Source organism: Sus scrofa, chromosome 8 (assembly GCF_000003025.6).
Source record: "Sus scrofa isolate TJ Tabasco breed Duroc chromosome 8, Sscrofa11.1, whole genome shotgun sequence".
NCBI classification, from domain to species: Eukaryota; Metazoa; Chordata; class Mammalia; order Artiodactyla; family Suidae; genus Sus; species Sus scrofa.
The window spans coordinates 72,393,517-72,418,332 of NC_010450.4; the positions used below are offsets into that span (position 1 = coordinate 72,393,517).

The following is a 24,816-nucleotide window of genomic DNA, read 5'->3' on the forward strand; positions in this document are numbered from 1 at the left end:
CTGATTTCTTCTCGTCTCAGCAGAACTGGCCTCCTTCCCGTAGATGGCCATGCCTGCCACGTGCCCTAGAATGCCATCTTTTGCCATTTCCTCATGAGTCCTAAGGACTGTTAGCCTCTCTCCATCCCATGTCTTCAGCGCATGCTTGCCCTCCCTGTCTCCGACAGATTTGCTCCTACTTCTCATTATTTAAAACAACACAGCAAGCATGAACCCTTCACACTGCCTAGCTCCCTCTGGTCTTCTAGTTCAAGCTGCCTTTCTCTCCTTTAGAGCCAAGTTCTTGAAAGACTCACCTGCCCTTGGAGTTCCCGTTGTAGCACAGTGGTTGGCAAATCTGACTAGGAACCATGAGGTGGCGGGTTCGATCCCTGGCCCTGCTAAGTGGGCTAAAGATCCGGTGTTGCTCTGAGCTGTGGTATAGGTCGCAGATGCGGCTCGGATCCCCTGTTGCTGTGGCTGTGGTGTAGGCCGGCAGCTACAGCTCCAATTAGACCCCTGGCCTGGGAACCTGCATATGCCACAGGAGCAGCCCTAGAAAAGGCAAAAAGCCAAAAAAAAAGAAGCACCTGCTCTTGCTTTTCCCATCTTCTCTTTCATTCCCCTCTCACCCCATCCTAATCTGGCCTCTGCCCATCATTCCATGGCCATGACTTACCAGTCATCAGATCTGGTGGACGTGCCTCCGCCCGCATCAGACTGATCTCTCTGTAGTGGCCGGGATGGATGTTGACAGTTCTCCTTGTTCTGTGAAGCTCCCACATTCTCCTCCTTTTCCTCCTTCTCTGGAAGCTTCTTGGACTCCCTGCAGCCCCACTCCACCTAGTACCCCCCAAATTGTGATGGTTCTCAGAGACCCCTCCTTAAAGTACTTCCTTTCTGTCTCCCATGCAAGGAAAGCAACTTGACTTTCCTCAAAGGCCGTGTGTTTTGTGACTCCAGAATTTCTTTTTTTTTTTCTTTTTTGTCTTTTCTGGGGCCACTCCCGCGGCACATGGAGGTTCCCAGGCTAGGGGTCGAATCGGAGCTGTAGCCACTAGCCTATGCCAGAGCCACCAGCAATGCGGGATCCGAGCCGCGTCTACAACCTACACCACAGCTCACGGCAACGCCGGATCCTCACCCCACTGAGCAAGGGCAGGGATAGAACCTGCAACCTCATAGTTCCTAGTCGGATTCGTTAACCACTGAGCCACGACGGGAACTCCCAATTAAATGTATTGTATTGATGGATAGTTGATTTACAGTGTTGGGTTAATTTCTGCTGTGTAGCAAAGTGATGTACTTTTATTTACATACACATGGGTATGTGTGTGTACGATATACATTCTTTTTCACATTCTTTTCCATTATGGTTTATTATAGGATAGTGAATATAGTTCCCTGTGCTGTCCAGTAGGACCTTGTTTTTATGCATTCTATGTATAATGATTTGCCTCTGCTAACCCCAAACTCCCAATCCACCCCTCCCCCCTGGCAGCCACAAGTCAGTTCTCTGTGTCCGAGTGACTCGTTCTCAGTTCGGTGAGCACCTTGTACAGGTCTCTGTACCATCTCGCTGGATAACCATTGACTTGGCTATCTCTTCTCCTGGACTGTGAATTGTTTGGGCCTGATGATACTTGGTTCTCCTTTGCATCCGCAGTGCCTGCGGAGTGGCTGGCATGCAGGGAGCCTGGATGGACGCCCTTGAACAAGCGGGAAGGAATGAGTGGATAGGGTAAATGCAAAAGCAAGCCTTGCTATTGTCTTTAAGCCCAAAGAGAAGTTTTCTTCACTTAATTTTGGTGAAACAGCTCCATGTGTCTTCACTGTTCTCTGCACAGCCTTCTTTTATATTTTAGAGTCTGATTCAGAATGTTCAGCAAGGGGTCTGATCGTGAAGGGGCTGGACCATCAGACAGAAGTTCGGGCAGCTCTATTCTACTTCAGGGCACCTCCTCTCCTCTCTCCATTGAGGTTTCAGACAAGAGGGCTTCTCTGGAATCCCTGAAGTTACTCGTAAACATCATCTCATACCTAATCTCCTTGATGGGAAGAGGGATCTTCTTTCTGTATCGTTGTAGGGTTTTTCAGGCCCTGTCCGTTTGCCTTGGATGGGGAAAGTTTCGCAGCACTGGTGTTTTTAGCTGGGGGTGAGCAGATACTGCTGGGCTATAAAGCTGCTGAAGAGCCATCCTCGGCATTAGCATCCTCAGGGGTGTGGCTGAGTTCACTCTTTGCCTTGCTCCATCGGCTTCTCAAGGCCAGTGCCTGTCCAGGGCTAGCATCCTACTACTGAGAGGGGTCCTGCCAACTCCTCTTACCAGGTGGCCAGACCAGGGGGCAGAAAGATGACGAGTGGTTTTTTCTCCTTATGTATTCTGGACCCTTTGTGTCCAAAATGGTACGCATATGAACGGTCTCCAGGTGCCTTAGGCTAAAGAGACTTTATATTTTTTTGTTAAGTTCTAGGCTTTTGCCGTATGTAAGCCACAGCATTTATTGAGCCTAAAGTCATTGGCCTGGGTGTCAACACTGACTCTGGGATTTACAGGCTGCAGGATTCGGGCCAATCCTTGAGGGGCTTGGCATACCAGGAAGGATTTCTCATCACTAGATGGAACTGGCTGATAAAGTGGGACTCTTAAGTCAGTGAGGAGCTGGAGGTCAGGGAAGCAGCCTGGCTTCGAGGAACTGGTTGAAGAGTCATCACCCTATTTTTGAAGGAGCAGGGTGTCAAAGGTCAAAGTGGGGCTAATAGCAAGAACACCAGACTGCTACGAAACGGAGGCTTTAACCTAGGGCTCCCTGAATGCCCCCTCTGCGAAATGGCTCATTGAACTTGGGGGCAGTGCTGAACCCCGAGGAACGGGTTAGCTGGGACCTACTATGAGGCTTAGAGACATATGGGGCAAGGAGCCAAGCAGGTTGTCATTTATTGGCTTCTGTGGTTGGTTTCTTGATTTTGCATCCTGCTTCATTGCTTGAGCCCAAAGCTGGGTTCCTATTCCTCAACCAAACTTGAGTTCTCTTGCCTGTGCCCGGGTAAAGCCAGTCTCCTGGCACGAGTGGTGGTGAAGGAGAGCACAGCGTTTCCTGCAGGCACCAAGCAAGGAGCCCAGGCAGCTAGCACTCAAAATACCAGAACGCCGGCCTTCCTGTCGTAGCTCAACGGGTTAAGAACCCAACTAGTATCCATGAAGATGTGGGTTTGAGCACTGGGCTCGCTCAGTGGATTGGGGATCTGGCATTGCTGTGAGCTGTGGTGTAGGTCACAGATGCAGCTCAGATCCTGTTTTGCTGTGGCTGTGGCATAGGCCGGCAGCTGTAACTCCAGTTCGACCCCTAGCCTGGGAACATCCATATGTCTCGTGCGTGGCCCTAAAAACAAACAAACAAAAAAACCCAATAGATTTCAGCAAAGCAATTTTTTTAATTTGAATTTTTATTCTTCTTGCTTTTTAGGGCTGCACGTGCAGTATATGGAGGTTCCCAGGCTAGGGATCAACCTGGAGCTATAGCTGTCGGCCTACACCACAGCCACAGCAACTCGGGATCCGAGCTGCCATCATCCATGAGGATGAACCTGCATCCTCAAGGATACTAGTCGGACTCATTTCTGCTGTGCCACAACAGGAATTCCCAGCAACGCATTTTTAAAGGCAAAGTGAGGTAGGGCTGTCCCACAATATATGATGAGCTAGTGCCTAGTGCTCCCATTAGCTGATGGAGAGATAACAGCGTGGAATCACAGGGGTTAACATTATCAGTCCTTAGGCACCAGTGGGTCTGGGGGCTACAGGCTTGAGGTCATCCAGTAGATCATTTCTTCCACTTGCTGGGGGCTTAGCATCTGTAAAACAGCTCAGGACGTGTGCATCAGAGGCCCTTACCTGGACACCCAGATAGGAGCTGCAGCGAGGATGTGGGGGTGGGGCCCGTCTCAGGAAGGTGCCACGGGTTCTGCTCCATTACACTGCCACTTCCTTGAGTTCTTTCCCAGGTTCCAGGTAGGCAAAATCTATCCTTCCTGGCCTGCGTTTACCTCCCTGACTAGAGGTCACAGTCACTGTCCTGGCCTCAGCACGGTGGCCAAGGTCCTTCAGGCTGTGATCACAGTAAGCCTCAGTGCCGTTTCTGCCCCAGTTACCAACCCAGTACCGTACTGGGAGGGTCCGAGCTGGGCCACCAACCACCCCGGTTCCTGTCCCTTCCCCTCGCCTCCTCATTCCCTCAGCCTCTTTCTCTCCTTTTCTGTCCTTCCTCTCAGATCTCTCTGATGAGCTTGTCTCTACTCTTTGTCAATTCATTAATAATGAACGATTGATGATAATTGTATTTAACATGTATTGAGCTCTTACTATGCGCCGGGTACATCATCTCATTGTTAATCTCACGTAAAACCCTATCTATGAATAGGTTCGGTTATAATCTGCCTTTTACGATGAGGAAACTCAGAGCGGTTTAAGAAATGTAACTAAAATCTAAAGGCTAAACACTGGTGGTATGAGGATTAGAACTCAGCTCTATCAGACCTCAGAGCTGAGACTTTTAGCCACATTGCAGCCTTTCTCCATCCCCAGAAAAAAAATTTTTTTTTTTTTTTGTCTTTTTGCCTTTTTCTTGAGCCGCTCTTGCGGCACATGGAGGTTCCCAGGCTAGGGGTCTAATCGGAGCTATAGCCACTGGCCTACGCCAGAGCCACAGCAACACAGGATCCAAGCTGCATCTGCGACCTACACCATAGCTCACAGCAACACCAGATCCTTAACCCACTGAGCGAGGCCAGGGATCAAACCCACAACCTCATGGTTCCTAGTTGGATTCATTAAGCACTGAGCCACGATGGGAACTCCCATCCCCAGAATTTTATCAAGAGATTTCAACTGTTTTCACTTTGCCTGGCCTATGTCACAGCCCAGATGTTGGTCCACCTGACTAGCGGGTCCCTCCACCCAGTATTTTTTGACTCATTGCTAAAAACCTTGCTTGCTCCAGATCCTTGGCTTCACACAAGACCATTTTCCTATCACCATATCCTCTCTTCAGAGAGTTGAAATGTATGTATTTTTGGGAAATCGTTATCTCTTAAGTCCTTCAGGGTCTCTTACACATTCTAAAAGTTGCTTCAGATGAAAATGAGATTAATCCAGGCTCTTTGATTAATGTCTTTAGTTTTTAGGCAAACAAAAGTCCTTGGGTGGGAAAGCGACTTATACTTACTTGCCTAAACAGCAAGTTAATAACAAAGCAGGGGTGAGAACCCACATCTCCTGACACCTGGGCTATTATTATTCTGATGTACGTAACACTCTTGAAATGGTACTGGCAGACTAGCAAAGGAATAGGTACTAGTAGCTTTACTTTCTGCACATCAAAGTGGATTCTTGGATCTCAAAAAAGTGTTTCTAAACCACAGAAAGATTCCCCTACAGTCTTACTGTTCAAAAGTTTTCAGCGTATAATACATGATAACTCACCTCCCTTTTTTGCCAAAAATGAAGCACAGCTACTCCCCTGACTCTGACCTAGAGCAGTGTAGTCCTTGTTACCAAGTTCATCCTTTAGTTTCACAGCCTGAAGGACACCCACGGTTTCCCTTTGGCTTTGTCAGTTCTTTGTGTTATAAGGGCAGGATAGTAAGAAGTAAAGGCACTGACTTGCAAAGTGAAAAGCTGTTTTGGAGAGCATCTCGTTTATATCCTGCAGCTTAGGGCAGTGTTAACACCAAGGTAGCTGCTAATTTTTATGTATTTCTTATGAAGATATTAAAAGAATAGCATTTATTCAGCATCAGGATATGACAGAGGACTTTAGAATCCCCAGAAAGCTTTAAGCCATAGAGCCACACAAAGTCCCTTGGGAGGTGGGCAGGGATTATTGCTCCCTGTTATATTATATCGTATCATATAATAAGTAGTACAAAGAAAGACCAAGACAACTTCATGTGCTTTAAATCAATAAACCAAAAAAATGTTAACATGTTACAAGAGCTAGGTGAAGATTATGTGGGATTTTTTTCCCAGCCTTATTGAAATACAATTGATATACAATATTGTATAAGTTTAAAGTGTAGAGCATCTTTATTTGATACATTTATAAATTGCAAAGTGATTATCACCATTGTATTAATTAGCACCTCTATTCAGTCACAGAGTTACTGTTTCTTTTTTTGTGGTGAGAACACTTAAAACCTATTCCCATTCGAGAATGTATATGAGGAGTTCCTGTTGTGGTGCAGTGGAAACGAATCTGACTAGCATCCATGAGGACATAGCTTCAATCCCTGCCCTCTCTCAGTGGGTTAAGGATCCAGCGTTGCCGTGAGCTGTGGTGTAGGCTGAAGCTGCGGCTCGGATCTGGCGTTGCTGTGGCTGGGGTGTAGGCCGGAGGCTACAGCTCCGATGGGACCCCTAGCGTGGGAACCTCCCTATGCCGTGGGTGTAGCCCCAAAAAGCCAAAACATAAAAAAATAAAAAGAATGCATGTGATATAGTATTATTAGCTCTAATCACCCTGTTGTACTTTAGTTCCCCAGAACTTGTTAATCTTATAACTTAACGTTTGCACCCTTTGACCCAAATCCCCACCTCCCCCCTTACACACAACCCATGGTAACCACCACTCTACTCCATTTTTCTGAGTTTGTCCTTTTTAGATTTTACATATACGTGAGATCACGCAATATGTGTCTTTCTTTATCTGGCCTGTTTCACTTGGCATAATGCATCCAAGTTGTGGCACATGGCAAGATTTCCTTCTTTCCCATGCAATGTACGTATTCCATTGTATGTACATTGCATGTGTTCTTTATCCGTTCCGTGTCTTGGCTGTTGTGAGTGATGCTGCAGTGAATGTGGGAGTGCAGATACCTCTTCAAGATCCTGATTTTATTTCCTTTGGCTAGATACCCAGAAATGAGATTGCTGGATCATATTAGTAGCTCTGTTTTTAATTTTTTAGAGGAAAGTCCACACTATTTTCCATAGTAGCCATACCAATTAGCATTCTCACCAACAGTGCCCTAAGATTTATGAGGGAATTCTGTAAACTAAGTTTGCAATATTTTTCTGTCACCGAAATCATGTCAGAATGAAAATAAAAATAAAGCAGAGAATAACAATGGCTACTAAGAGTATTTCCTTGATTGTTTTCAATCTCTGAGGATACAGCAGGCTCTGCTTCAAAGTCCATAAATCTCATTGATGAAGCGATCAGCTGAGATTGTTCCTCATACTGGGGGTCCCTTTCCCGTGTCTCCCCAGGCGCAGTGAACCTGCAGGCCGACCTCACTCTTGGCATTCAACCAAATTTGGCGAAAACCAACCCGATGCCAGCATGATGCAGATATCTCAGGGCTCGATCGGCACTCCTTGGCCCCAAAGCTACCACTCCAGGTAAGTAGCCATGACTGAGACCCAGGGCTTCCTACTCTACGATGTCCTGTTCCCAGAAAAGACTATTTTCTTTTTCTTTTTTTCTTCCTTTTTTTTTTTCTTTTTTCTTTTCCACGTGCACCTGTGGCATATGGAAGTTCTGGGCTAGAGTTTGAATCTGAGCTGCAGCTGCCAGAGTATACTGCAGCTTGTGGCAGTGCCAGATCCTTAACCCACTGAACAAAGCCAGGGATCGAACCTGCATCCTCACAGCCACTATGTTGGGTTCTTAACCCTCTGAGCCACAACAGGAACTCCTAGACTGTTTGCTTATACTTCTGCTGAGTATTATATCTCTCTACCCACTAGCCTCATCCTCTCAAAACCCCTAACATGTCTGAGTCATCTTCACATCCTGGGCTAGAGTGGCGTGAAGGGAGGCCAGGATTATTTTGGGCGCTGACTGGCCATTTGAGATCCTTGTGGGGTCTGTCGATTCTCCGTCAGACAGACATTTCTCAATTACACGTTATAACCTGCGCTGGAAGAAGCGACAGCCCCTTCCCTTCATGCCTCACGTCCTTCTTTCTGTAGTCACATATGTCTGTTTTTTTATCGGAATGATGGAATTCTGTATTTGAACTTCACACTTGGTTTTTCTCCCTCTCTTAAGGCGAGTTAACAACTTAGCTCCCACAGAAGCAGTGCACACCCCGATCACTGCTGTGTGCACTTCATCTTGGGTGATCCTTACCTACTCCCTCAAAACAGATACAGTGTCCTTAACCCCCTTTCACAGGACAGGACAGTGAGGCTGGAGAGACAGACTTGGCCAAGGTCAAACATCTGACCAGCCCCCAAGTCAAGACTCACATCCAGGCCCCAAGTCAGGTTTCAGAGCTGTGGCATGTAACCAGTGGCTAGCATTCCTCTACAGTAGTTATTTTATTTATTTTTTATTTTTATTTTTTTTGTCTTTTTGCCTTTTCTGGGGCTGCTCCCGCGGCATATGGAGGTTCCCAGGCTGGGGGTCCGATTGGAGCTGTAGCCACCAGCCTACGCCAGAGCCACAGCAGCACAGGATCCCAGCCGCATCTGCCACCTACACCACAGCTCATGGCAACGCCGGATCCTTAACCCACTGAGCAAGGCCAGGAATCGGACCCACAACCTCATTGTTCCTAGTCGAGTTCGTTAGCCACTGAGCCACGTCGGGAACTCCAGACCTCAGTTTAAATCTCAAGTTCCCCTCCTGTTACTTAAGCTTGAGTAAATCACTTTACCTCTTTGATCTCGGTTTCCTTGTCTGCAAAATAAAATTAATAATACATACTTAATTGGATCGTAGTGAGGACTAAGCAGGATAACATATGAAAAACACTTAGTTTAGTTCCTGGAACGTAGGAGGCACTCAATAATTATGAAAACCAATTATGATAATTAGGCTGAAGACTTATCTGAGGCACCGTGAAACCTAGCTTTGAGTTGGGTTGATGGCATAAACTTACACAATGCAGGTGTGTATCACTGAGTACCCCTCAGCAGTGGGGCCCTTTGGAGCCTCCTAACCCCCTAGCCTTAGGAGACCCTAAATCTGATGTCATACTGTGCCCTAAAAAACACGCTGACCCAAAGAGAAAAATGAGGCAGCTGCAATCCGTGTTAGAGTAACTGCTCGCAGTAACTATGGGGAGCTCCCCAGGGCCCCAGGAGAAGGCGGCGCTGGCTTCAGAAATACGTAAATACCGTATTTTTTAAAAAAAAAAAAATTTATTTGAAAAGTAGGAAATGAACAGTGTGATTTTAACATATATTTAGAATATGTACAAAGCTAGAAAAAGTTAAACTACAGAAAAGAAGGCAGAGAGAGAAGTACGATATTTTGAAGGCTGTGCCATTCCTCCTCCGCGTCCCAGCCTCCAGCGGGGGTGTGGATCTTGACCCTCTAATTCAGGCTTCAGAACAGCCTCCCCCGACAGAGTGACTGGCAGGGCAAGAGCTCTGTGTGGGGTGCAGAGGGAGATAGGAAGCTCAGGTCACCCCGGATGACACGGCACGGAGATTCTTTTCTGCCCCCGCATGCACGTAGCGTCCTATGGTCTGTTCAGCCACCCGCTGGCAGCTCTGGCAGAAGCTCTGCATCACGTTTCCGAGGAGCACAGTGGCATCTAGTGGCCTGGTGCTCCACACCCCTGGGACAGCCTTCCTTTAGCTCCAGAAACCCAGTCCCTGTCCTAAATGTGTGGCTCTGTTTCTCTTTCTTCTTAAAGCAGGAGGAGGGAGCTTGGGGCTGGGCAGAGGCCAGAGAGAGGGAGAGAGTGGTTCAAAGAGGCTGAAGACACGTCATTGGCCCTGTCTGCTGGCTCCCATCGGGAATTTCACTGCAGTCGTTCTTCAGCTGCTTTTGTCAGACCCTCATCACTGTCTTTTTGCTGTCCCCTGGAAGTCCCACAGTGGCCCTAAAGTATCAGAACTTCTAAAGACCTGGGGACTTTAGAAGAAGCCTTGAAAAGTCATGTGATCTGGTTCCCTCCTGAGAGGCTGAAAGAACAGTCTTAAAATATTGAAGAAGCCGTACATGTTCATCAATCATTCTTTCAGCAAATATGCCTGGAATACTCTCTGTGTCATGGATGATTTCCAGTTACTGAGGGCAGAGGGCTGAAGAAGACATAAAACCCCCTACCCCAGAATATTTATTGTTTCCCCAGATGCAGTCCTTGGAATAATCATCCATTAGGTGCTCCTTAGAGAAAAGTTTCTGGGATCATTTAAGTTTAGAAAACACTGCTTAGTGGAGTTCCCATCGTGGCTCAGTGGTTAATGAATCTGACTAAGAACCATGAGGTTGCAGGTTTGATCCCTGGCCTCACTCAGTGGGTTAAGGATCCGGTGTTGCCATGAGCTGTGGTGTAGGTTGCAGATGCGGCTCGGATCCTGCGTTGCTGTGGCTGTGGTGTAGGCCGGCAGCTACAGCTCCGATTAGACCCCTAGCCTGGGAACCTCCATATGCCACCGGAGCGGCCCAAGAAATGGCAGAAAAGACAAAAAAAAAAAAAAGAAGAAGAAGAAAAGAAAGAAAACACTGCTTTGTATATTTTCCTTTAAGCATATCACATAAGCAACAGTGTATGACGGACTCTGACGTCTTAAAATAACTACCAAGTATTGGGGAAATAACTATTAAAAAATAATAAAATTATTGGGGAAATAACTATTAAAAACAATAAAAATAAAAGTATTGGGGAAATAACTACTAAAAAATAAGAATAATAAAAAATAAAAATAAAGAATTAAAGTAACTAAAGTTATTCAACTTGTTTAGCTCAGTATTATCCAAACATATCTGATCGTCTAAGGAATTCAGGTTCTGGGTGTACCTTTAGGCAATGTTGTCATACACGTGTTTTGTGCTCTTTGCTGTGTTTTAAGTATTTAGAAAGTACTTTTAAGCAGATAGGATGTCATGTCAAATGGTACATGTCCATGAAGAAAATAAAGCAGAGGCACAGGGAGGAAGGAGGGGAGAGGTACGTTTTCGAGAGTGAGGTCCAGGAAGTCCTCGCTGATGCAGAGACTTAAATAAAGGAAGGGAGTGAGCTGGCGTAGAGCATTTCTTGTGGTGGGAACCGTGAGGATGAACCCCCGAGACCCTGACGTTTGAGGCTGTAAGTTGCCCACTAACCTGGAGTGCAGCGAGCAAGATGGAGGGTAAAAATGAGGTTGAAGTCACCAGACCACAGTAAGAACTCTGACACACTCGGTGTGCTCCTCTTGAGCATGAGGCTATCTCTGCGTGGGCTGAAACTATTCAGGGGTCACAGACCTTCATGCCAAGTTCTTCTCGACCATCACTAAGCGTGCCATCTTGGAAGCAGGAATGGCAAGGGTAATCAGAAGGACGGCCTCCAGAACATGGTAGAAGAACTTGTTCCTAGAAGGCCATGTCAGGGCACTCAGTGGCACAGTGGCACGGCATAGGTCGCTTGGTCATAGTCCCCAGTCTGCTTGGGAATGGGAATTCCAAGGGACAGAGCCCTCTCTGAGTGGCAGGGAGAAGCATGCATGTGTCACATTGCATCGGAGGCTGGTGGGTTGCATTTCCTTTGGCTCTGAGATGGACCCCACTCTACCCTTTCTGCCTGGAGCAGTGTATACCAGTGATTTCATATTTCTAAATATCATCTGTATTTTGAGATCTGAGGAGATGGCATTTCCTCCGACTTGGAAGTTGTTTCAGTTAACCCACTGGTTTATGCACTTTGAGGTTTTTTTGGTTTTGTTTTGTTTTTTGGGTTTTTTTTTTGCATGTTCCTCAGTTAGATTTGAGTTATCCTTTTAGCAAAAGACTGCTAACATTCTTAGCAGTTGGGAGGAGAATTAAGCAGTGTCTGCCACCTGCATAGTGAGCAAAACAGCTCTTGTGGGATCTACTGCTTCCGTGTCCCCTCAGAGTGGCAGCTCTGAATCTTCTGTTGGAGGAGCTAAAGGGAAGCACGAGTGGATCATGTGGGATCAAGCTCACCTGAGCCATGTCAGGTGCATTTTCAACACAGCCTCTTCATGCAAAGGGGAGCATGGTGGCAAAAGCTGGCAGTGACATATGGCCATGGCCCTGAGTGCCAGATCTGATTTCCCTAATCTGCCTCAGGAGCTCTTCCCTTCGTTTCTCTCTTGAATTTACACCTGTCTGCCCCAAAGTGGGCTGCTCCCTTCAGTAAGTTCACTTGCCCTGATAGAGAAAGATTACCTTCTGGAGGGGAGTGGCCAAAAATGTGGCCTTCCTTTCCTTGAATTCCAGCACCAGTTTTGACTCCGATTATGTTCCTTCTGGTCACTTCCCATGTGCTCTGAAAACAGTCCAGCCATAAAGCATTATCACATATGCGGCCAGTAAGGCACCGTATTTACTTAGATGGAATCTAGAAAAACAGTAATAAGTCCATGACTTTTCATAGCACTTAGGTGCCTATTCATTTAAAAATGGAAAACCTGGAGTTCCCGTCATGGCTCAGTGATTAACGAATCCAACTGGGAAGCATGAGGTTGCGGGTCCGATCCCTGGCCTCGCTCAGTGGCTTAAGGATCTGGCTTTGCCATGAGCTGTGGTGTAGGTTGCAGACGCAGCTCAGATCCTGCATTGCTGTGGCTGTGGTGTAGGCTGGCAGCTGTAGCTCCGATTAGACCCCTAGCCTGGGAACCTCCATATGCTGAGGAAGCGGCCCTAGAAAAGGCAAAAAGACAAAAAACAAAAAATGAAAAACAAAAAAAAAAAAGGAAAACCTTAGGCAAGAACTCTTGGTTCTTCTTTAAAGAGCAGTGAGTCTCAAGTGTTTGAACTATGGAGACTTCACTTTGGTTATTGAACTGCTTATTCCTTCCTATGTCTATATCCTCCCTCCCCCAGCATGCTGGGGGAAGTCTATTTTGAGTTTATAATTAAGGCTAATTATAAGGAGCTCTGTGTCATGGCACTTTCTGGGATGTACCCTGCCAGGAGTGAGGTCCCTCCCCCTGCCCCAGCAGGCTCTGAGGGTCACTGGAGGAGCTTGTGAAGGAGAAGGTGTCACCCTCCAGTGTACGAGGCTTGCCCAGACGCCGGGAGGTCGTCTGTGGGTGATGGGCTCCGGTGATGAAGACTTCTTACCGAGCCTCTCTCTCTGTATTCCTTTCATCCAGTTTCGTGTTGGGCTTTCTCACCACAAACAAGATTGTCTGTTGTACAGTTGAGATTCCAGGAAGATTGCCAGGGAGTAGCCCTTTAATTCCATAAAAAGGAAAGATGTCAACTAAAGCCATGGACATGTACAGAGTGTCCCTCAGCCATTTGCACGCCTGGTCTCTTACTAAGCGGTGCCCTTCTTCCCACAGGAGACACAAAATGTCAGTCTCCATCACTCCCCTTCCCCCTCCCCCCCTTTGCTTGCCCACCTCTCTCATTTCTTGGCATGTGCAGAATGTCGTAGCAGATCACATCAGTGTGCTGCGTGGCCTCTGCGTGCCCCCTGCTTCTCCCCTGGCGAGCCTGGGTGATTAATTAGAGGCACGTTGGTGACGGTCTTGGGCAGTCACTCCTAGTGACGACATGTAGGGAGGCCGAGCAAGGCCCAAATATGGCCCTTTCACCCACCCTTCCAGAAACCAAACATCTTGCACAAGAGTACATTTATAAGCTGGGTGCTGTGCCTGGACACCGCCCGATTGATGAGGGCTCGGTGCTGACTGCTTTGCCTGCCTTTCTTGCAGCTCCTCCACCAGTGACCTCTCCAGCTACGACCATGCTTATCTGAGGCGGAGCCCTGACCAGTGCAGCTCCCAGGGGAGCATGGAGAGCCTGGAGCCCAGCGGGGGATACCCAGCCTGCCACCTTCTCTCCCCGGCCAAGTCCACCAGCAGCATCGACCAGCTCGGCCACCTCCATAACAAGAGAGACTCGGCATACAGCTCCTTCTCCACCAGTTCTAGCATCCTCGAGTATCCACCTCCTGGCATGTCTGGCCGGGAGCGTTCAGGCTCCACGGACGCCACTTCTGCTCGAGGTGGCCTCCTGGAAGGAATGAGGCAGGCAGACATCCGCTATGTCAAGACAGTCTATGATCCCCGGAGGGGGTCTCAGCAGAGTATGAGGTGAACTCAGCAGCACTGCTGCTGCCCGGGAGGGAGGCCCGAGCCTCGACGGATGGTCAGAGCTATGAGAAATGGCATAATGTTCCCCGGAGCAAGGGCGCAATACCCTCCTCTTGGAGCCAGCAGTGCCCCAGTTCCCTGGAGACTGCCGCTGACAACTTGCCTCCTAAAGTGGCCGCGCCCTTGCCCCCAGCTCGGAGTGACAGTTATGCAGCCTTTCGGCAGCGAGAACGGCCCAGCTCTTGGTCTAGCCTGGATCAGAAACGGTTCTGCCGGCCTCTGGCAAATTCAGCAGGTGCCCTGAAATCCGCCTTCCCAGAGGAACAGCTGCATACCGTGCTAGAGAAGAGTCCAGAAAACAGCCCCCCCATGAAACCCAAGCATAATTACACCCAGAAAGCCCAGCCTGGCCAACCTCTGCTGCCAACTGGCATCTACCCGGTACCTTCCCTGGAGCCGCACTTTGCCCAGGTGCCCCGGGCTTCCGTGAGCAGTAACGGCACCCTCTACCCTGCGCTGGCCAAGGAGGGTGGGTACACAGCTCCCCAGGGGGCTGGCAACAAGGTGGCTGCCCTCGATGAGAACGGGAACCAGAACGGATCCAGTAGGCCTGGCTTTGCCTTCTGCCAGCCCCTAGACTATGACTCGGTGTCCCCAGTAGAGAGGAAACCTGAGACGTCAGCCAAATGTGTCCCCTACAAAGTCCATTTCCCCTCAGTGCCTGAAAATGAAGAGGATCCCTCCCTGAAAAGGCATCTCATGCCTCTCCACAGCAACAGCCCCCATCCCGGTGAGAGGAAAAGCACCCATGGTAACAAATATTCTCATTACCCCAGTCCCCACTCCCCCGAGGCTCAGGCCTGGGAGGTGGGTGATGACAGATCTTTCCTGCCCCCAGAGCCTTGGGACGGAGATTTCCACGAAGACCACAACGCCAACCTCCGGGGTAGGCCCGACAGAGGCAGCCTAGGCCAGAGCATGCCAGGCAACTTTGGCAAGACCAAATCTGCCTTCTCCTCCCTCCAGAACATTCCCGAGGATCTAAGGGGGCAGAGTGGCCTGGATCTAGGCCGGGGAGCCCAGCAGATCTACCTGGAGGGCCCAGCCCCCTTTGTAGTCAACAGCAAGGCAGAGGACTGTGGAAGGAAAGTTGCTCCCGATCACAGGAGCCAACTGGACAGGTCAGGTTCCTATCTAAGGCCCGAGGGGAGAACGGGTGCCTTGGCTTCTTTCCACAGTTCAGACCCAAGATGTGAAGAGCCGCCCTCCCCACCCCCCAGGAGACAGCCAGTCTGGGCCGTAGGAGGCTCAGTTCCAGCAGCGCCTCTGCTCTGCAGGGCTTTCAGTACGGGAAGCCCCACTGCTCGGTGCTCGAGAAGGTTTTCAAGATCGAGCAACGAGAGCAAGGGAGCCAGAGACCCCGAGTGCGGGCAGCTCTAGTTACGGCCATAACTACAGGCCCAGTAGGACACTCCCGACGTCCAGTACTTCGGGGAATGACTTGGAGGAGACAAAAGCCCACATCCGTTTTTCCGAAGGCGCAGAAGCGCTAGGCAATGGGGAACTGCACGTCAAAAACGGGGATCCCAAGTCGGAAGAGATGTCCTGGCAGCCGTGTGGTCAGCAGCCAAGACGTGGTGCCGAGGTTGGCTGGGGCCCCTCGCTGCGGGCCGGTGAGCCCCTGAGGCGGGACGCTCGCCTGCTCCGCAGCCAGAGCACCTTCCAGCTCTTTAGCGAGGCCGAGGAGGCCGCTTGGCGGGACGACAGGCCTGGGTCGCCGGAGTCACCCGTGCTGGACGCCCCCTTCAGCCGCGCCTACCGGAACAGCATCAAGGATGCGCAGTCCCGCGTCCTGGGGGCCACCTCCTTTCGGCGCCGGGACCTCGAGCTGGGGACGTCCTCGACTTCCAGACCGAGGGGGCCACGACCCGCCTCAGCCCACGTGGGGCTGCGCAGCCCGGAGGCGCCAGCTGCCGCCTCCCCGCACACCCCGCGCGAGCGGCACAGCGTGACCCCTGCGGAGAGCGACCCGGCCCGGCCCGCACTGCCCACCGCCCGGAGGGGCCCGCGCCGGCGCCTGACCCCCGAGCAGAAGAAGCGATCGTATTCAGAGCCCGAGAAGATGCACGAGGTGGGGGTCTCAGAGGAGGCCGACCCGGAGCCGCCGGGCCCGCCCAGGAAGGGGCCACCTGGCCTGGAGAGCTCGATGGCCGACCGCCGCCTCATCTTCGAGCGCGACGGCAGGGCCTGCTCGACCCTCAGCCTGTCGGGGCCCGAGCTGAAGCAGTTCCAGCAGAGCGCCCTGGCCGACTACATTCAGCGCAAGACCGGCAAGCGGCCCGCCACCGCCACCGCCACCGCCACCTGCAGCTTCCAGGAGCCCGGGCCGCTGCGGGAGCGCGCCCAGAGCGCTTACCTCCAGCCCGCGCCGGAGGCCCCGGGCCTGGCTGCGGCCTCCAGCCTCTCCTCGCTGCGGGAGCCCAGCCTGCCCCCACGCCGGGAGGCCACCCTCCTGCCGGCCACTGCAGCGGGGGGTGGCGGGGAGCCCCCGCGGGCCTCCCGAGATCGCAGCAGCTCCTTCGCCGGCAGCCGCCTCCTCGTCGGGGAACGGCGCCGCGGGGACCAAGCCCCGAGAGAGCTGCCTGGTGGCGCCAACAGTGGGCCAAAAGGCCCCCAAAGGCTGGACAGGACCCCTGGAGAGCCCTCCCCCTGGGGGGCTGCGGCCGGGAGGGCCGCGAAGTCCATGTCCGCCGAGGACCTGCTAGAGCGCCTGGACGTCCGCGCTGTCCCAGTCCACGTGAGATCACGGTCATCTCCCACTGCAGACAAACGCCAGGTACGTGCGGGCCGCAGGGCCTAGGACTGCCCTGTCCATCTTGGAAGCTTTAGTGCTCCTCCCAGCCCACCTCCTCCCTTCTTTTTCCTTTTACGTGCAAGAGACTAGTATTTGTTTTCGTAAAGCGATGTCTTTCTCAATGTTCCTCTGGGATGAGATCCTTACAGAGATACAGCTCCACCACGAAATCTATACAGCTGTATAGATAGCTTATGTAGATACATATGTATACATGTAGCTATCTGTATACGTGTATCTATACCTATAGACATACCACACACAATAAGCCCCATATCCCATATCCCCATATCCTGTACCCCATATCGGTACAGGAATGGAAAATATTTAGAAAAATCCCAGAAAGTTTCATAAAGCAAAACTTGAATTTGCCAGCACACTGGCAACTCTTTACATGGTATTTACATTATAGGTGATCTAAAGAGGATTTAAAGTATACAGGAAGATGTATGTAGGTTATATGCAAATACTATGACACTTCATATAGCATCAGGCAGATTTTGGTATCCATCCCCGGGTCCTAGCGTGTACATATTATGTAGTGTGTGGTGTGTGTGTATACATACATGTATATATATGTGATGACTTCATTTTAATGTCACCCAGTTCTCAGTGTAAGAATTAGGTTAGGAAAAGTTAGGGATTAATTTTTCTTCTCTGGGTTTTTGGCTTTTTTTCTGTGTTTTGCTTTTTTGGTCTTTTTTAAACAATCATGTAATGGAGGCTGTGTTTCATTTTAAAGATTTTAGCTTCACACCCACTTTGTTTCTATTAGACTTTTGCGTTTACAAAATAGGTACAGTTACTGGCTTTGATAATTGCTGGTTATTGAGTTTCAGGCCCTCAACTAAGTATGCCTTTACATCTCATCAATCCTCATAAGTACTCCTGTGCAGTAGAATATATTATCCATATCAAACCCATGTCTCTCTGACTTTTATCTGAGCTCTTTCTGTGCACTACCTTGGCAAGATGGAAGAATGTCAGACTTTTCAATTCTGACATAAAGGAACTTTCTAACAGAGGCTCCAACCATGCCAAGATCATGAGGCGCTTTCCACTGGAAATTTTAGGCAGAGCTAGAAATAAAACCCAAGCCCTGTGACTCCCAGGAGTCCATTAATTTCAGTTCTTAGACCGTCCTTAAGCTTCACTTGCACTGCAGATCAGCATCCCGCCTTGTGGTTCCCTACCCAGGTAAGAAGGATAGGAGGAGTCCATGCATATGGAACCACAGGTTACAACACCCCTCAGATTCTCTTTTCCCTGGCAGAGAATTCAGTCACTCAGCAAGCATTTGTAGAATGTCTGTTCTATGAAAAGGACTGTAGCTTTGAAAGAGATGTGAAGGAGAATAAGCCTCATGCCTTGCCAGGGTTCACAACTAAGCACAGAATATGAATTTTTCTAGAATGAACACACAATAAGAATTTTTCTAGAACTAAGATGAAAGTTTTGGTGGTGGTCAAAAGTAACATGCTATGGGAGGGAAAGTGATTCATTCTGACTGATGGGATCTGAGAGCGCCTCTCTTGCAGGAGATGGGATTTGAGCCAGGCTGTCAAGGATGGGAAGGACGTTGACAGAGGTTTGGGGGTTGTGTGTGGGAGGCAGAGGAAGCAGCTTCAGACAAAGAGAGATTAGCCATTACTGCCTAAGAAATGCACTTGCTGCACTGCTTCTTAAACACATACACAGCCTTCTGAGAGATGACCTGGCTCCCTTCCAGTTATATTCAGTTCAGAAATATTTTCTCCCTGGTATGAATGCACACACACATACAAAATCTATAGAAGCAATCCTCTGAGAGCTGTTTTCCTCCCCTTAGAATGAAGAACAGGGCTAATTTCCTCTTTACCCTGCCCCTAAAACGCTTTTAAATCCATATTTGTAACATGCCATTCTGGCTAGTTTGGTGGGCTTTAGAAGCTTACTGCCTAGCAAAGCAAAACATTTCCTTCATTTCTCTCCCCATGTTCTAAAGAAGATAGAAATGTTTAGGTGAAAACCAAGCCACCTTCTGTTGTTTATTCCCCACTAGATGTCATTATTCTCTTTGGGGGAATTGGTTGGATGGTTATGAATGTTATTTTGCCTTCCCTTCCAAATATTTCTCAAGCCTGGTAAGCTGGGAAATAGAGCTCAACCGTAAGTGGTGGAGAGCACTGGTCCCAGTTAAATCCCAATTCTTTGATATTATTAAAAAGCACTTTGTAGGGAGTTCCCATCGTGGAACAGCGGAAATGAATCTGACGAGGAACCATGAGGTTGTGGCTTTGCTCAGTGGGTTAAGGATCCGGCCTTGCCGTGAGCTATGGTGTAGGTCACAGATGCGGCTCAGATCCTGCATTGCTGTGGCTCTGGCGTAGGCCAGCGGCTACAGCTCCAATTAGACCCCTAGCCTGGGAACCTCCATATGCCGTGGGGAGCAGCCCTAGGGGGAAAAAAAAAAAGGCAAAAAATAAATAAATAAATAACCCCCTAGCCTGGTGCGGCATGTGATTATACCTCCATATGCCTCGGGTGTGGCCGTTAAAAAGCAAAAACAAAACAAAAAAACGTTTTGTGGACAGGCACTAAATACAGAACACTTTTTAATGTTTTCTTCAATAGAGTACCACATTTAGAAATTATTTAACTTGGGGAATATCTTGCCAGAGGGAGGAACATCTTTCAATGTGAAATACTTTGCTGCTTTGCTCGGACAAATTCTGAAAATAGGTTATCATCTCTCAGATTGCCATTGCACCAAGGCTGTGTTCTTGGGCTTCCTCTTCCATTCCCTCACTCGGCAGCCACACTGCACCTGCCCTGAGACCTGGTCCACGGCAAGGTCAGCCCCTCGATCTTCTTCACATGTCCGTTATCTACCTTGGTTGTAGAACTAGCTAAAAACAAGATAAAACCAGTCTCCACACAATTCTTGTGGTTATTATTTCAACATACTTTTTTTTTTTTAATTTGAATAAATTCTGGGAACTTTACCATTACCCAGTCAAGCTTTGGGGAAGGTGTTAAATAAGAATTTTTCGCATCTCAGCTTTAGAGAACTCCAAGAAATGAAGTGTCTCTGAGGAGACTAGACTGTCCCCTGAATGAAACCTAAAATACAGAGTCTATTTCCAGTGCTGGCTCAGCCCAGGGCATCCTGAACAAATGCTGCTTGCTCCTGCCAGCTGGATGCTAACAGAGCAGGATTTTACAAGCTTTTGACAAAGATTCGGCTCCTTTTTAAAAGTCCATTAGTGAGGAGAGTTTCTGCTTCCAAAACAAGGTCAGCATGGAAATCAATTTCTCTTTATAAAAATTGATCATTCTTGGGCCTGATGATGACTGCAGAAAGCTGCCACTGTTCAGAGCCTGAGAGCAGCTCAGACACTCCCAGGCCTGCCCCTCTCCGGAGCCAGCTGTGGTCTGTCTCTGAGCAGGCAGCCTCCCGTTGCCTCTTCTTTAATCCCTCTTCATTGGGAAGGGGAAATTGCAGAACAAATGGATAATAGTGATGGAGCAGAAGGGCACATCAAATTCTTGGCTATCTCCTCCTTTCTATGAGACTTTGGAAAACTTAACCTCTTGAAAGTAGGTAGGCCCTGCCTGCAAAGCTACAAAAACAAATCCAAACATTTTTCTACCTTGGATATTGGAAATTCACACCTCTTCATTGCATAGTTCTAAAATATAGCAGAGGCTATAAAAAGAAACCTTTTGAAGAAATGTTTCCTGATCGGGTCTTGATTTTTTCCAGATGCTGAGTTAGGGTCCTCTGTGGTTCCCCCTGTGTCTTCAGAGATCTTCAGTTCTGACATGTAACACGTTCATCGTGTGATGATGTGACAGACACTTAACTGCTGAGGAAATTGCTGTGTGCAGGGAGCCCCACAGGGTTCGATGTAGGCTGGAGTCTGTAAGAGGCAGCTTGTAAATCATCTTTAGCACCTCTCCACAGGCCCTTTGGCACTTGGGAATAAGTAACAGAATCAGCTTTCCACAAAATGTAAAGTTACAAATAGCTACTAATAATCAAATGTGTATTATGTGCCAGTCATTGTACTGTGTTTTATAGGCATAAACTTAATCCTACCTGTGTGCCAAGAAGGAGATACTGTTGTTACCTCTGTATTACAGAGAAGGGAAATGAGGCACAGAAGGGGTGAGAAATATGCCCAAGGTAATGGATCAAGCTTTTGACCGCATATTGTCCAACTCCAGAAATTTAAAGTCACTATACCATACTGCTTCTTAGGATCAGAAAAGACTGGGGCTGGGTAGGTGGGAGGGACATGAAGTTAAACATCTTACATCTGAAGACTCCAGCCAGTGAATTGATTGCACTTTAACAGTAATCAATTACTGTCATTTACATGTCAATAACATTTTAAAATTTTTCAAATAAATTTCTAGGGAGTTCCCATTGTGGCTCAGTGGGTTGAGAGGATGTGGGTATCCATGAGGATGTGGGTTTGATCCTAGGCCTCGCTCAGTGGGTTAAGGATCTGGTGTTGCTGTGAGCTGTGGTGTAGGTCACAGATGTGGCTTGGCTCCAGCACAGCTGTGGCTGTGGTGTAGGCCGGCAGCTGCAGCTCCAGTTCCATCCCTAGCCTGGGAACTTCCATATGCCACAGGTTCGGCCCATAAAAGCAGATAGATAGATAGATAGATAGATAAAATGAATGTCTAATTCCTTTGAGCAGATACTTGAAGCTGATATTCCAAAGTAGATGAATATTGTCTTCATATTTCACTGGTTACAGAGCTATTAGGATACCTAACTCAGAACTCAAAAGTAAGAGTGAGAATTCAGATTTGAAAGGATGGATGGTTTTAAATGTGCTGCGACTCATGAAGAATAAGAACAAGTGTGTTTTTAAGTCAATGACAATTAGCAAAAACAGACACTTAACAACAGCCTCTGTTGGTCTAAGCCTATACGTAGGTTTTCTCCCACAGCCGCTGCTTTTTCATAAACTGCCATAATAATTTGTACTTCCTACCACTTTACAGAAAATGAAGTCTTCAACCGTGCATATATGGCCAAACAAAGCAAATAAATGCAACAAGAGGCTTTCTACTAGAAGGGGAAGGCATTATGCTTCTGCCCAGATGGTGCTTCCATTGATAGGAGATTTGGAAGTGTCTCTCAATGGCCTATTACTGGGTCTAACTCCCATTATTTTATTGACACCCACATAAATATCAAGCTCACGCTGTAATTCAAAGGAAATAATAGAATGGAAAGATATAGATTTGAACATTTCTAGATTAGGAGCTTTAAAGGGACCTAGAGACTTTTCCAGTTAATTGCTGGCAAAGCTGAACATTCAGGTCCACAGAGGGGGTGGGGTGGAGAAAGACTTTAAAGGGACCCTACAGTGTCATGGAGACGAGGAATTCCCATTCCCTCTGGTGATAACTGAGCAAGTCCGCGGCACAGGGACTTCCTTTCTCTCAAAGCACGGCCATCTGATTGCATCCAGCTCAGCCACCACTCCCCTTGCCATCCCAGGGGTAAACCTTAGGCTCTGAGGAGATCAGCGTTTGAATCCTAGCTCCTCCTCCATTTACTTAACTAGGTAAGATACTTATCTTCTCTGGGCGAAGTTACCGCCCTGTCCCCATTGTCATAGATTAAATTACAGGAGAAATATCACAAATTATCCAGGCACATAATTTGAGGTTTGTGAAGAACTTGGCCAAGTGTCTGGCACACAGTAAATGCCCACTAAGAGGAGGCTGCAGTTACTAGCAATATTCAGGGTTGTTTGTTCTTTGGCCCTATGCCCACCTTTGCCTTTTCATTGCTTTTTAGTACCTTTACTGCTGATTGGGCGGGGTGGGGCTGGGGGGGGAGAGAGAAAGCGGATGAAAAGCAATTAGTCCTTGTTCAAGTGAACTGAATTTTATACTGGCAAAAACTGACCTACAGCCCTTTCAGGAAACCTATATATACCTTTATTAAAAATAAAAACAGGGAGTTCCTGCTGTGGCTCAGTGGTAACGAACTTGACTAGTATCCATGAGGATGTGGGTTTGATCCCTGGCCTCGCTCAGTGGGTTAAGGATCTGGCGTTGCTGTGCACTGTGGTGTAGGTAGGTGGCAGACATGGCTCGGATCCTGTGTTGCTGTGGCTGTGGTGTAGGCTGGCAGCTGCAGCTCTGATTCGACCCCTAGCCTGGGAATTTCCATATGCTGCAGGTGCAGCCCTAAAAAGACAAAATTAGCTAATCAAATCAGTGTCTGCCCGAGTATAAACCAGATTCATATCTAATTCTTGAGATTTTTCCTGAATTCAGTAACCTATCCTTTTCCTGTCATCTCCCATATTTCCCTATTGCTGTTTCAAAACTTGGCCCTTTGAAGTAATTTTCATCATATTTCAGGTGTAGCAGTTGTTTTGAAACCTGGAGATAATTGTCAAACTTCTCTTGCTTAGCAAATGTCTTTATTAGGAGAGGCACCTGGTGAGATAGACTGAGGTTCTGCCACTTGTGACCTTGGGGGCTAACCACTTAGGGCCCGTGTGCTCTTCCACGCGGTGGAGTTAGCAATACTTCTGGGGGCTTTTAGAATAAAGTGGGTTAGTATGTAAGAGTGCCGCCCTGGTGCCTAACAGTAAATAGCAGACCTCCAAAACATGTTCCTTTTTCTTTCTGCCTCCTCCCCTTGGTAAATTTAAATACCTGTCTGTTGGTAATAACACTGTGGCTTATGTTTTAAGGATGTGCTTTTGGGGGAAGACAATGGCTTTGGTCTTGTGAAGGATCCATGCTACTTGGCTGGCCCAGGATCCAGGTATGTATGTGTATTTATGATGCCTTCTGCCTTATGAATGCTGCAGGGGTTAAATATTTCTTTTCTCTCTACCAGAAATTAAGATGTAATATTATGATGTTTTATAGTATCGTGTGCTGCCATTTCAGTTTGACTCAGCCCTGGGGAACTTTATTTTTTTATTTATAGATGGCTTTTCCTAAGAATGATATTATTTAAAATAGGTTTTGGGAGTTCCCACTGTGGCACAGTGGGTTAAGGACCTGGCGTTGTTTCTGTGGCCCCATGGGTTACTGCTGAGGTACGGGTTTGATCCCTGGCCCAGTGTTGCTGCAGCTGTGGCTCCCATGTGATCCCTGGCCCGGGAACTTCTACGGGCTGAGGGTGCGGCAGAAAAGGAAAATAGACAATTAAAATAAAGTAGGTTGGAGACGTGCACTATTGAGGCAGTGGTTGAATTCTAGTAAGTTGAGCATCCAAATGGTTGGCAGATGTGCTCTTCTCATATATATCCTCCGACTCTCACATGCAGGGCCTCTCTTCTGGCTCTGTGCCAAAGGATCAGGTCTTCAGAAAAAAGCACAAGGGGAAGTATGTGAGTTTCATGAATAGCTTCAAAGAGCAAAATAAACTCACAGGAAGCACCAGAATAAATAAAAAATAATAATAATATGAATAATATGAATAATAAATGAAGCTCTAAAATCGTTATTTTAGGCACTTAGACATACAAAATAGCAAGGAAGCCCTTTTTAAAAGATTGCCATCAAAATCATTTCTCCTTGGTAGAAAGATATAATTATAGGACCATTTTTTAGAATTTGAATTGTTGAACTAGTCACTTGGAGCTAAACAAGCAGAAATTTCCAAAGAGAGTTTCCCCTAGACCACATGCCTGTGTATCATTTTATCGCAGCGTTACAGGGCTATCTATCTACTGTAATCTTTTATGTAATATAGTTAGACCTTCCCTACTAGCTCCATGTTTTTTCAAGGCATTTCCTCAATTTTCGTGGTGTTTCATTTAGTCGTTGTTCCTCTCTTTTTCTGTATTCACCTTCTCAATAGCTCAACCTAATACCGCCAGCACGATCAGGAAGTGGGTATTGAGTTACCTCCTTCACTGCCAAGAGCAGCCGTCTCTAGTTCCGTGCTCTTGCTCCTGTAGCTATGCCTAAAGTGAACAAAGTAGTCAAGGTGAGGCTGAG

The 24,816-nt window shown here is 47.9% G+C and overlaps 1 protein-coding gene across 1 annotated transcript in view; it reads left to right on the top strand.

The window, feature by feature from the left end:
* Positions 1–24,816, top strand: part of SHROOM3 (shroom family member 3) — a 346,309-nt gene that overhangs the window by 295,956 nt on the left and 25,537 nt on the right. Inside the window, 6 exon segments of the mRNA XM_003482418.4 lie at positions 7,248–7,379; positions 13,605–13,966; positions 13,969–15,258; positions 15,261–15,403; positions 15,406–16,821; positions 23,556–23,629. Coding sequence (XP_003482466.3) covers positions 7,248–7,379; positions 13,605–13,966; positions 13,969–15,258; positions 15,261–15,403; positions 15,406–16,821; positions 23,556–23,629 — 3,417 coding nt within the window.